General features: G+C 41.2%; 1 protein-coding gene across 3 annotated transcripts in view; it reads right to left on the bottom strand.

Annotated features, from left to right (window-relative positions):
- The window catches only part of SRGAP1 (SLIT-ROBO Rho GTPase activating protein 1), a 298264-nt gene that overhangs the window by 50842 nt on the left and 233220 nt on the right, over positions 1-14202 (bottom strand). For all 3 annotated transcript variants that reach the window (XM_069584751.1, XM_069584748.1, XM_069584750.1), the window contains exons 9-10: positions 6535-6732; positions 5992-6076 (exon numbers count right to left, since the gene is read on the bottom strand). In XM_069584751.1, the coding sequence (XP_069440852.1) occupies positions 5992-6076; positions 6535-6732 (283 nt within the window). The remainder of the gene's footprint in view (positions 1-5991; positions 6077-6534; positions 6733-14202) is intronic.

Genomic DNA, 14202 nt, shown 5'->3' on the forward strand with positions numbered 1-14202 from the left:
CCTTTTGCTGGCTTTCTGCTACTTTAAAAAGAAAAGAAAGATACAGAACTCCAAAAGAATATATAACAGTTATTCCTAAATGGATGGGAGAGAAGGTCTATGGGAAGGTGGAGAGAGCAGACAGTGAGCTAAGTGTGATGTCCTAGGGGATGGCCTTCAGCAGGAAGTTGGCAGTATAGGGTTACTGCACAGAGAGAAGACAGGGCTGGAGGTTAAGATTTAAGAGCTGCTACTCTTTAGATTGTGTTGGGGCCATGAGAGTGAGCTGAGATCACCCAGGGTGAGTCAGTAGAATGAACAAAGGATTGAGAGCAGAGGAAATAGCTGACTTCTACTGTACTGTATTGTCATGTTGCATACTTTATTACAACACAAAAGTATGACATAAAATACATGTATTAGTAAGAACAATAAAAACAGCAATGATGTCTAACATTTATCAACACTGTTCTAAGCACTTTCTGTAGAGTAATACAATTTTTATGACTTTATGAAGTAGGTACTATAATATTGCTAGACTGAGCCTATAGAAGACAAGTGATTCGTCCAAGGTCACATGGTCAGTATGTGGTGGGTCTGGCATTAAAGCCCAGGTTTGTTTTAATTCTAGACCTAAGCTCCCAAATATATTGTAAAATGCATATCTTTTTCTCCCCAGCAAACACTCAGAAAAACCCTAGAAGACAGGTAGAGATATCTGTCTGCCTCATACGGATAAAGCCAAATACAAAATACTGAAGATTTAATAAATTAAATAAATTTTAAAAACAACGTTAATACCTATCAAATTAAAGAGAACCACAGATGTTAATAACTTCCAAGTGATTTAAAAAGATGCTAATGATAATTAAAAGACACTTACTCTTTGGAAGAAAAGTTATGACCAACCTAGATAGCATATTCAAAACCAGAGACATTATTTTGCTGACTAAGGTCCGTCTAGTCAAGGCTATGGTTTTTCCAGTAGTCATGTATGGATGTGAGAGTTGGACTGTGAAGAAGGCTGAGTGCCAAAGAATTGATGCTTTTGAACTGTGGTGTTGGAGAAGACTCTTGAGAGTCCCTTGGACTGCAAGGAGCTCCAACCAGTCCATTCTGAAGGAGATCAGCCCTGGGATTTCTTTGGAAGGAATGATACTAAAGCTGAAGCTCCAGTACTTTGGCCACCTCATGCGAAGAGTTGACTCATTGGAAAAGACTCTGATGCTGGGAGGGATTGGGGGCAGGAGGAAAAGGGGATGACAGAGGATGAGATGGCTAGATGGCATCACCGACTCGATGGATGTGAGTCTGAGTGAACTCTAGGAGTTGGTGATGGACAGCGAGGCGTGGTGTGCTGCGATTCATGGGGTCGCAAGGAGTCGGACACGCCTGAGTGACTGAACTGAACTGAATGATAATTCCTTAGAAACTAAACGCTTTACAATGTTGAAATTTTACTATTTTTGTTAAAATATCCTAATTGAATAGTCTCTAGATTTAGAAAATGATCAGATATAAAATGGCTTAAAATCATTTTGCTCCATCCATCCATGGTTAATAGTATTTGATAAAAAATTAAAAACCTATAAAAGATACATTTTGATTAATGAATCAAGAGCAAGCTTTGTGAGAACTATCATTCATAGTATAAGCACCACCACCACATCCATTGTTTTTTTCTGCTAATAGTACTCAGTGTGTCCTAACTGATGAATGAGGTTTTATTTTTTAATCAGTATCATCATTAATAGATCAATAACACATAAGCTTAGAAGAAATCTGCTTCCCAGAGAAATGTGAAAGCTTCCAGTGGTCTGAGGATTAGATTTCAATCACTTTCTTTGGAAGGCTACTTAATTATTAAAAACAACAGACAATTCCTTCTACCCCAATACAAGCCATTTGGAGGAAAAATAAAATGACCCAGGATTATCTTGCTCTTGGTACAAACAGCTACTTTGACTACTTTTAAAATTTACTTGAGAATTAGGAAGTGAATTATTTTTCAAGGCCAAATGTATTTTATGTCCACAGAGTAAAAGTGAAAACCAAAATATAATTTGGTGGCAATCTGAGTCCCCAAACTAGATAAAATATTGAAAATGCATGCAGCTCACACTGAATGGAGGCATCCTGGATTTTGTCCCTAATGAATGATTGATAAGGACTTGTGGCGTTACTTTCCAGCCCTTTATCTTCCTTAAAAATACCAACTACTGCAGTACTTTTCTAAAAAAAATAATTATTCACAATCAGCTTTTCTTTTGAAAGTATATTTGTACTTTGACTCAAAGACAAAGGAGTGAGTGATGATAGTCTATTTAATCCCTATGTCCAGAGCTAAAAACAATATAACATGGAACTCAGTTTTCAGTGTTAGATTATCTATGTTTAGCAAAAATTACACTGATTTTTACAACCCGTTAACTCCAAATGCTGCACTCAAAGAAGTCATGTGAACACCAAGGCTCATTACTAAAAAAGAACAAAATTTCTGTGCTTCAGTTTTACAGACATATAGCTCATTTTCCATGCTTGATTTAACATCTCCTATTTAAAAACAAAGACATCACAAAATGATATAATGGTGTTGCTAAAGGATGAAGAAGACGATGATGACACCTTTGGCCTTAACTCATCGTGTGTTTTTTCTCTATTTCAGTTGTTTTCAAAGATTTGGAATTCTGATATTTGGCAGTGCCACTTTAAGGGCCCAATCTAACTGCTCTGCAATGCTGTAAATCAAAGGACTTACTGGGCCACTGGTAGCCTGCCAAAAGCGAGCAGTAAGACAGGCCAAACACATGTCCGTAGTTACAGTTTCAGCTGTGTACGATCAACTGCTAAATCCCCAAGTTAGGCTCTATTTGTTTTACTATGAAGGCAGTTTTTGCAGCAATGAGCCTAGTATAACTCAGAGATGTGGTTTCTATATAAAAAGTCAAGACTGACCCCAAACGCACTGTTTAATTCTGATCTACTATCAGTTAGCCAACCCCAGAGTTGGAGCCCTTCTTAAGGGCTCGCCACTGGATAATCTCACTGTGGGACAGGCACCATTAACTTTCCTGGTCACGCCTTGGTATAAACCCATTAATGTGAACAGGGCTTGTGTGGAAAGCTGAAGGGCTCACAAGAGCTGAAAGATGGGGCATGTCCTCCACGCTCGGTCTTTCGCTGGGCAAAGCTGCTACCATCAAGCCCAGGCTGTGACCAAGGGCTGGGGAGCAGAGAGGTCTGCAGCCAGTGTGTCTGCTGGCCCTGGATGAGAACAATCCAGTTTTTTGTGCAGAAAAAAATCCAATTCAGTGAACATCTGGAATACCTGAACATAGCTTGTGTCAACAGGACACTGGAAACCACTGAAAGAAATTACAAGAGAAATCCTGGCACAGAGTTCACCAGGTATGATATAGTTTTATACAATTCAGCAGCTAAAGACAGAATCTGGCTAAAATATAACCTTAGCTAATAATGGCATATAACATCATATCAACCAGTGGGGGCTTCCTCTCCAGGAGACAGAAGGGAATCTACGCAGAATGAGTACCATAAAGGTTTCAGAATGTGATCAGAGTACTAACACATGTCTGCCTGCGGCTCCAAGAATGAATTCACCCACTACTTCATTCCCTCCAACTCACAATTTCTTAAGTGGTGTCTCCAGTCCTGTAAGTATTCAGCTGCACTTAAGATAATTTATGCTTTGGGATGGGCAATGACCTTGAGGCATCACTGAAATATAAGGCATTTGTGAAAAATGGAGAAAAAGAAAAAGACTTCACATATTATGAGGAGAAAAACAAGAAAAAGACATAATAGCTGAGGTAAGACAATTATTCAAAGAAAAAAAGGGCTTTTTCTTTTTAAGGCTCAAACTTCTGTTACAGAAAAACTGAAAGACTGGTACAGGGAACATTCTTATACCTTCACATAGATTTCCCAACTGATAAAATTTTACAATAATGACTTTATTTCCTTCTCTCTCCCTCATTCTTACATATGTCTTTTTTCCTGAACCATCTGAAAGTAAGTTGCAGAATTAGGACACTTAGCAAGCATTTCTTAATAATAAGAATATTCTCCTTCATAAATTTATCATATCTAGGGAAATGAAAAATTCATTCAATAATGTCATATAATATAGTCTGTATTTAAATTTCCCCAATTATCACTAAAGCATCTTTTATAACTTTTGAATCATGATTATGATTTTTGATTCATAATTGAATGAATATCTACACACTATATTTAGTTACTTGATTTTTTGGTCACCTGATGTGAAGAGCTGATTCACTGGAAAAGCCCCTGATGCTGGGAAAGATTGAGGGCAGGAGGAGAGGGGGATGACAGAGGGTGAAATGGTTGGATGGCATCACCGATTCAATGGACATGAGTTTGAGCAAACTCTGGGAGATATTGAAAGGACAGGGAAGCCTGGCTTGCTGCATGCAGTCCATTGGGTTGCAGAATCAGACATGACTTAGTAACAATAATTTTTTAAGACACTTTTTAGTACTTTGTTATTTTTTTTTTTCCTAAGTAAAATTGGCCTTTTATCTTAGAGTCTGGCATTCTAACTGCAATTCATGGTATTTCAGGTTACGATAACCTTTCTACATGTGGACATTCCCTGAGGATAATGAGTCCTTTGGAGGAGACCAGGAGATAAGGTGATAGAAACACCTTGTTTTCTGGGCAGGAAAGTTCTAAAACTGTAGGAGGCAAGAGTTTAGGTCAACTCTTTTCAGCCTGAGTTGTTCACACAACTTGCTCCCTGATTTCCCTCTCCCATCTGTATTGTCTTTCACTTTTTATAACTTCCAGCAAGATCTAGTGTGAAAAATAAGAATTAACTGTGTTACCGACTGGTACTGAGGTACTTAGGACAGGGACCTGGTGGGTTTTTTCTCCCTTTTTTAAATTTCACAAAGATGAAAAGAGAAAAACATCTATACTAACACTATCCCTTTGCTTGTAATCCTTTCTCTCTCCTCAGTTTTCCCATCTGTGAAAAAGGGGGAAATAGTCCTCAGTTAAATATATAGCTCAGAACAATGCCTGGCACACAGAGAGCTTTCTATAAGTGGTTGCTATTGTTGTTTTTATTTTTACTAGATACAGTAATAGAATGAAACTATTTCTCAACTAAGACCAATCTTACTGGGGGTGGGGGGAGTAGAGGGGGAGAAGGCACCCAAACTGGTTTAACTGGTTTCTAGAGTCCAAAAAGGCAATAGATGAGACAACAAATACCAGCCCATTTAAACAAAAGGGGTGGGACTGGAAGGGTGGGGAAGTACACCAAGGACAGGAAGAAGTGACTGGGGCAGAAGAGGGGGGCTGTCAGCAGGTGGGAACAGGCGCAGTTCCTTATACTTCTGTACTCCTAGAAGCACTGGGGCTCTGAAGACCCTTCTTTGCAGCTCTGTGTTGGCTTTGCAGCCCTAGATTTCACTGTTTTGCCTCCAAGTCAGCATAAAGTTTATAGGGAAAATAATTTCAGAGAATCCCCTGGTTGCCCAGTGGTTAGCACTCTGCCCCCCTTACTGATGGGAGCCTGGGTTCTGTCCCTGACTGGGGAGCTAAATCCCATAAATTGCGTGTTGGTGTTTAGTCACTCAGCCATGTCTGAGTCTTCTGCGACCACACAGACTCTGACCCGCCAGGCTCCTCTGTCAATGGGATTTTCCAGGCAAGAATACTGGAGCGGGTTGCCTTTTCCTTCTCCAGGGGATCTTTACAACCCAGGGATTGAACCCACGTCTCCTGCTTGGCAGGCAGAACCACTGAGCCACCTGGGAAGTATGGCACAGCCTCTAAAAGAAAAAAGGATAAAAGGAAATAGTTCCAGGGAAAATTTGATTCTTACACAGATAAAGCCAAATCTAAACATATGCTGTTCTCTGCTTCTTCCAGCACAAATTCACGGTTCATATTCTTCATGGAACACATACACAACACAAGATATAATCCAGGTCATCTCCCCAACTCCGTCAGATAACTGACCTTCTCCAAGCGTCCTCTGCAACAAGTCATGCTTGGCTTGAAGTTTTGTGATGAGATTACTACCCTCCAAATATTCTCTGAGTTTCTGCAAAAGGAAAAATACATTTTTAACTTTAAAAGAAACTATGTGATGTCAAGGAACTTCCCACAGGATATCTAAAAATCCAGCCATTCTTACCTTCTAGATCCTAGAATCTTGCTATGCAAAGTATGCTTCTGATGCAGACCAGTGGCATCAGCCTATTAGAGGTGTGAACTCTCAGTGACCCCCACGCCAGGACTACTGGCATCAGAACCTGCATTTTAACAAGCTCTCGTGGTGACATGTATGTTCATGAGATTGTTTAAAAGTTCTGTTTTAGAGCTGCCCTTTTTAACTTTGTCTGCATATCAGCACTATTTCCTAAACCGTATCCTAGAATTGCTGAATTGGGAACTCTGGTCTTAATAAAGAACCCTAGATGATTCTGATACAATTCCAAAAGCAGAGCTGGGGGACCCCAGATTGGAGCCCCAAAGAGGCTGGGCAAGCGGCAGGCGTACCATGAAGTAGAACTGCTCGGTCTCCTGCTGGTTGGCTCTTCTCTTGGCGATGCTGGGCTTACTCAGATAGGTTTCAGAGACCGTGGACTTCACAGACTCTGTGGAGCGACTGTGCTGGAAGCATTCAGAAACATCGTAGTCCTCGATAGTGACCATATCCTGTATTGTCTGCAGGGTGGCCTCAGTCGTTTTCTTAACCTGGGAACAGGAGTACATCTCTCCAGTGAGTACCTTATTTCATGAATCCCACACTCAGTGAGAAACCACTCTGTCAGTCAGAAATGGGGGCACAGGCCCTCCCGTCCAAAGTTCAGAGTCCACTGGGGGAACAGCAAGGAGATCAAACCAGTCAATCCTAAAGGAAATCAACACTGATTATTCATTGAAAGGGCTGATGCTCAAACTCCAACACTTTGGCCAGCTGATGCAAAGAGCCGACTTACTGAAGACCCTGATGCTGGGCAAGACTGAGGGCAAGGGGAGAAGGGGGCGACAGGATGAGATGGTTGGATGGCATCACCAACTCAATGGACATGAGTTTGAGCAAGCTTGGGGAGAAGGTGAAGGACTGGGAAGCCTGGTGTGCTGCAGTTCATGGGGTCTCAAAGAGTCGGACACAACTTAGCAGATGAACAATAACAGGGGAGAGAGACAGGTAAATAATACCTCATGTCACAAATATAAGGAGAGGCTTTATTCCAAATTATCCTAAGGAGGACATCATTCATATATGAGTTCTTGTAAATCTCATGTATCATCGGGTACTCTCTCAATTAAATTTTGTTTTAAAGAACCTTCAGTTTAACTGAAATTACACACAGAAAAATGCATAAACAATAAGTATGGCTTTATGAATTATCACCGACTGAACACGTTTATGTGATTACCACTCAGATAAAGAAATCTAGTACATTATGAGTACCCTCTGCTTCTCCCAATCACTACACATGCTTTTCTCCTCCCCAAAGGTAGTAACTAAGTACTACAGTATGTAGGATTTTTGTTTTGCTTCTTTTGCTCAGCTTTATATAGTAAGATTTATTCATTTCTTCTGAGTATACTATTTCACTGCTGAATATTCATTGTAAGAATACATTATAATTCATCCCTTTTACTGTTGATAGATGACTTATTTCTGATTTGGGGCCACTATGAATAATATTGCTATGAACACATTTTTGTTGGGCCACATATACTTGAGCAGACTTGCGGCTTATTGGGTATTGCAGACTGTTTTGCAAAGTTATTATTCTCATTTGTATTCCCACCAACACAGGAGGAGAATTCCTATTACTCCACATCCTCAACAATTGGTACTGTCAGTTTAAAAAAATTAAACCATTATGTTGATGGAACTTCCTTGGCAGTTCAGTGGTTAAGATTCTGCACTTCCACTGCTGGGTGCATGGGTTTGTCCCTGGTTGGGGAACCAGGATCCCACATGCCTTGTGGCACGGCCAAAAGAAAAAACAAAAACCAAATAAATCATTACACTGGATGTGTAACTGCCTCACATTGTGGTTTTAATATGCATTTCTCTGATGGCTGAGATTGAGCACATCATCACATGTTTAAGGCAATTTAGATTCTCTCTCTTGGACACAGTTTGTTTAAATCTCTTGCTCAATCTTATACTGGGTGATGAGCCTTTCTCTTACTGATTTGTAATATGTATGTGAGTTTTTTGTTAGCTATATGTGTTGCAAATATCTTTTCCTACTCTGTACTGTGCCTTTTTACTCTTTCTATAGTATTTAGACAAACAGTCTCTAGTTTTAATGTAATCAATTGACCAATCCTTTCCTTGGAAATCAGGGCTTTTTGTGTCCTATTTAAGAAACATTTTTCCATCTCATAAGTAGTCATAAGCAACATACGATTTTATGCTATCTTCTGGGAGCCTTTCAATTTATCTTCCACAATTAGGCTATACTCCACCTTTGCTTATCAGAGAATCTTCGTAAATCGATAACTGTATCCTCTTCCCAGACAATGTACAGGGTTTGTTGTTGTTTAGTTGCTAAGTCGTGTCTGTCACTTTTATGACCGCAGGGACTGTAGCCTTCTAGGCTGCTCTCCATGGGATTTCCTAGGAAAACACTGGAGTGGGTTGCCATTTCCTTTTCCAGAGGATCTTCCTGACCCAGGGATTGAACTCGTATCTCCTGCATTGGCAGGTGGATTCCCTACCACTGAGCCACCAGGGAAGCCTGTAGAGAGTTTAGAACATCTTAAAACCATTCACTTTTCCTGAATTATATGCTTTTTGGGGTAATGTTTCATACCATGATATATATGTAAATATTTGTATACATTTATATATAAGACATTATTGTGATCTGGTCAACATTCATTTAGCTTTATCCACATAATTATTACATTCTTTGATTTCCATCTCTTACATTTTTAAAACACTTTTAAGAAATTCTTTTAAAAAATATATAGTTAACTTACAATATTATGTTAGTTTCAGGTGTACAGCAAAGTAATTCAGTTATACATATATATACACACAGTTTTTTAGATTCTTTTCCATTATAGGTTATTATAAGATATTAAATATAGTTCTCTGTGCTAACAGTAAATTCTTATTGCTACATCTGTATAACAATCAGGAGAGGGAGTGACAGAAGATGAGATAGTTGGATGGGATCGTTGACTCAATGGACATGAGTTTCAGCAAGCTTCGGGAAACCGTGAAGGACAGGGAAGCCTGGTGTACTGCTGTCCATGGGGTTGCAAAGAGACACAACTTAGTGACTGGATGACAAATATCTATTTTATATACAGTAATGTGTATCTGTTAATCCCATACTCCTAGTTTATCCTTCTTCTTTCCCTTTGGTAACCATACATTTGTTTTCTATTTAGAAATTCTTTTTAGCATGAATCTGCTGGCAGTGAACTCAGACTTAATTGATTTTAAAATGTCTTTTATTTCACCCGGAGAAGGCAATGGCACCCAACTCCAGTACTCTTGCCTGGAAAATCCCACGGATGGAGGAACCTGGCAGGCTGCGGTCCATGGGGTCGCTAAGAGTCGGGCACAACTGAGCGACTTCACTTTCATTTTTCACTTTCGTGCATTGGAGAAGGAAATGGCAACCCACTCCAGTGTTCTTGCCTGGAGAATCCCAGGGACGGGGGAGCCTGGTGGGCTGCTGTCTTTGGGGTCGCACAGAGTCGGACACGACTTAGCAGCAGCAGCAGTTTATTTCACCTTTAATTATGAAAGATATCTTTTTTCCCCTGGTGGGCAGTCACTCTCCTTTAGTACATTTAGGATATCACTGTACTTTCTTGTGGCTTTCATGTTGAATGAGAAGTTTACTGTCAGTTTATCATACTTTGAAAGAACTCTGCTTCCTTTCTCCAGCTGCTTTTAAAGTTTTTTATAGTTTAATTATAATGCGTCTAGGTAAGGATTTTAAATGCTTATTTTAAATATATTCAGACTTCTTGAATTGTGTGGTAGTTTTCTTAAGCTCTGATAAAACTTCAGATAAAACTACCTTTGCAAATATCAGCTCTACTTTCTTCTCTATCATTTTTTTCTGGGAGTTTATGCTCTCTGTAGCTTACCATTCTCCTCATATTTTCTATCCTTTTGTTTTTCCATGTTGCATTTTGATTACTTCTATTTTTTCTTTCATTTTGATAATTCACTCTTCAGCTGTGTCTAATCTGATGTTAAAACCATGCACCGATTTATTAATTTGGATTTTTCTGTATTTTGGTATTTCTGTACTTTGGTATTTTTTGGTATTTCTATATTTCCCAACTCTAGAATTTCTGTGTGGTTCATTTTCAAATTTATTTCACTGTTTATAGGTTATAATAGTGCCCTGCTGAAATCTACGCTTGGCTTTCACCTCCTTAAACACAGTATAGAGGTCTTCTGCAGTTTGTTTCTGATAATTTGTTTCTACTGTCTGTTATGTCTTCTGGCTACCACTCATTACGTCTTGTCTCCTTATGTACCTAGTTATCTTTGCTGGACATTTTTGGTAGAATTATTTGAGCTCTAAGGTGAGATTATCATCCTGAGAGAATATTCGTTTATTTTTCCAAGTCATTAGGGGCACTAATAGTTCAGAGTCACTAGATTTTATTTCTGTTCAAAAGAATCTGATGCTCTGCTTTTGGGAACACCTGGTTCCTTAGGTTATGGTTTTCAGGCTTGGCTATGTACCTTGCCCTGGATAGTGAAATGTTGAAAGAATCAGCTGAGTGACTTGGTCCAGCATTACAGAAAGTAGAAATATGTTCAATTTTTAAACAGTATGTTAGTGCAATATGTTTTTTGAAATATGTTCAACTTTCAGTTGTTTATTTGAACAACAGAATATTGTTTAGAGAAGAAACACTAGCTATCAGTGCTATTTCAGAGGCTTAGAGAGGTCATGAGACAAAGTACACTTTAAAAGGAGGCAAAAAATTTAACAGACTTAGTCATTATTCCTGAGGATATGCACAATGCAAAGGACACTGGGAAAAAAGCATACTAATGATGACTTTAAAAACAACATCAGAAGTAGTTACTTTAAGTCACGATTGTATATCTACAGGCTGAAGGAGAAGACTCACCATCTTGTAGGTGATGTCAGTGAGATGGTAGAATAAGAGGTCTGCTATTCATATACCTCCACAGAAACAATAGTCTGGCAGCCATCCATGGACAAAATGACTTTGTGGGAGCTTTGGGGTCTAGGTGGGAGCTTGTAAAACCTCACTGGAGCCCACAGCTGACGAGGACTGACATGAGAAAGCTGTTGGCAGCCTTGCCAACCTTGGTCCTGGCAACAGGACCTGGAAATAGCTCTGTTCCCTTGTAGACTCAGCTACAATCCTGTTTGGCATTGGTCCTGCCACCAGCACTATCTGCCAAGGGACCCAGGAGGGGTCAAGCCCACCTGTGCCCCAAATAACCTGGCTGATCTTGGCCTTGGCTGTGGACCCTAGGACAGGTCAAGATGCAGTTGCAGTTCCTCCCAGCCTTGGTCTGAGAGCAGTCCTATTGCCCAGGGACCTGCCAAGAGGCACACTTGTGGACTGGAAGCAGGCCCACCAGCCTCAGTCCAAATGTGAATAACACAGTAGCCCTGTAACTTGGTTCCAATACCTCTTAGCAATGGCCTATGAATAGTTATAGCTACCCTAGGGACTCAACAAGAAGTAAGCCCATTTGTGTTTCCAGAGGCAGGCCCACCAAACTCTGTCCAACTTTGGATCTTGAAGCAGCCCTGTAACTTGAATCCAGTTCCTCTCAGTAGTGATCCAAGAGCAGCCCTGCCTACCTAGGAACCAGGAGAGAGACACGCCCATCTGTGCCCCCAGAGGCTGGCATGCATGCAGACCTTGGTGCCAGCTATGGACCCTATAGCGGACTTGTGACTCAGATCCAGCTCTGCTCAGCTGCAGTCTGGGGCCAGTCCTGCCCTCTAAGGATCTGTCCAGTGACCTAGCAGGTACCACACCCACCCAAGCCCTTGGAGCAGGCCCAGAGACTACGGCCCATACAGTGGAGCAGCAGTAGTCATGTGACTTCTTGTCAATCTCAACAATTCTATTTTTCTCTTTTTTAACTTCTTTCTCAGAAGTAAGTGTCAAGGTTAAATGTGGAACTGTCAGGAAGAATAAAGGAGGTGACAGAAGCCATCGGACACAGTGGCTGGGACTATATATTATCCCATGGGATGTTCTTGACGAAGAAGAACACTAGCTTCTGACACACACAGGCCATGTTAGTAAGTCACAGAGGAGAACATAATGCGGCAAACATGAAACCGCTAACAAGAGGCTTGTAACGACTCCCATCAGTAGCAGGGAGATGCAACTGGGTCTGGGAGAGGAGAAGCCAAAAACAAGACAAGGAATTATGAAAACTCCTGAAGAACGTGAGGTACCAGGGGAGTGTCCAGGTGGCCTGGACACTGAGATGCAGACCCAAATGAATGACGGGGGAGAGGAGACTTCTGTGGGCTTCTGTGGTTGGGTGCTTTTGCCTTTCTTCCCCAGGACATTACAATTAGTAGAGAAAACAAGAAATTTCCTTTTCTGAACACACTAGCTTTCTAGCGCTGCTGTCATAAAGTGCCACATACTGTGTGGCTTAAATAACAGAAACTTGTTGCCTCGTAGTTTTAAGGGCCAGAAGCCTGAGATCAAGGTGTGGGCAGGGCTGGCGCCTTCCGAGGCTGTGAGGAAGGCGTTGTCGCAGCCCTGCCTCCTTGGCGTATACACAGTCATCGTCTTTGTCTTCTCTCCATCTGTGTTTCTGTGTTCAAATTTCCCCTAAATATAAGGACATTGATCCCACCGGTTAGGTCCACTTAATGATGGCCCTTTAACTTGACTGTTGTTTTAGTTGCTAAGCCGTATCCAACTCTTTTGGGACCCCATGGACGATAGCCCGCCAGGCTCCTCTGTCCATGGGACTTCCCACAGGCAAGAATACAGGAGTGGATGCTATTTCCTTCTCCAAGGGATCTTCCTGACTCGGGGCTCAAACTCATGTCTCCTGCATTGGCAGCAGATTCTTTACCACTTTACCACTGAGTCGCCTTAACGTGATTACCTCTGTGACATCACCGTATCTTCAAATAAGGCAGCCTTCTGAAGTACTGGGGGTTAGGACTTCAACATATGAGTTTGGGGAGCATATACAACTCAACCCCTAACACAGACATTATTTTATGGCACTGGGCCTGGTGTCTTGCACCTGCTGCAGGCCTATTCGTCCTTTAAGACTTGTCACTCCATTGGTAAAGGTAACTCCTGAGCCCTGTCCTACCTCCCCACTTAACTACTCCCTCCTTGCCAACACTGACCTTGAACGTATTTCAATTACAGCACTGTATCATTTCAGAGTTAGCAAAAGTTAGGAGAAAGAGACCACATACATCCACCCACACATACGAACTGGATTAATGCCATAGTTAAACGACCAAGGGTACAGAAGCTTACTGCTGGTACAGGCCATATAAGGCAGGAGCAGGGGCAGCATACTTCCTTTGCCCTTGGTACCTCAACAGGGGGCACAGATGCAGGTGACCCAGCACAGTGCTGGGTAAGGTGTGGCCAGATTTGAAAAAACAGTTCAACTTTTGCTACCCCTCCCCTCGGATTGGGAATTCACACTAGTAATCTACCTACTTGCATTTAAGATGCAAGTTTAAAATCTACACACTTGCATTTGAGATGCCTGTTTACAAGACACCTGTTTACAAATACCAGGCTCTCCTGACTTCTGAGAACAAAATTTTCTGAGCAAAATTTATTCTCAGCAATGATAAAACTTAATCTAAAGATGAGAACATCATCATTGCCTAGAGCTCTCTGAACAATGTCTCTGAGTCAGCCGCATCTCAGAAAGCCTGCTTTGCTACAGCTGCTAGAGTCTGATTTAATGACCCATCTAGGTGGACCTTTTAACAACAGTGGTTTGATGAGCATGATCTCAAATCCATTTCTTATGAGCAGCTATACCACACTGTATAGAAGGCCTCTGTCTTCTGCCTCCCGCAGGAGCACCTTGAGGTCAGGGACAGCTTATTAACCAGCACGGTGTCTGGAACACAGCAGATTCTCCAGACAGCAGTGAAAATGAACTGAATGGATGGTGGATGCTGAAGTCTTCCTCCTTCCAAACCGACAGACTCCAGAGGA

This window comes from Ovis canadensis, chromosome 3 (genome assembly GCF_042477335.2).
Source record: "Ovis canadensis isolate MfBH-ARS-UI-01 breed Bighorn chromosome 3, ARS-UI_OviCan_v2, whole genome shotgun sequence".
NCBI lineage: Eukaryota > Metazoa > Chordata > Mammalia > Artiodactyla > Bovidae > Ovis > Ovis canadensis.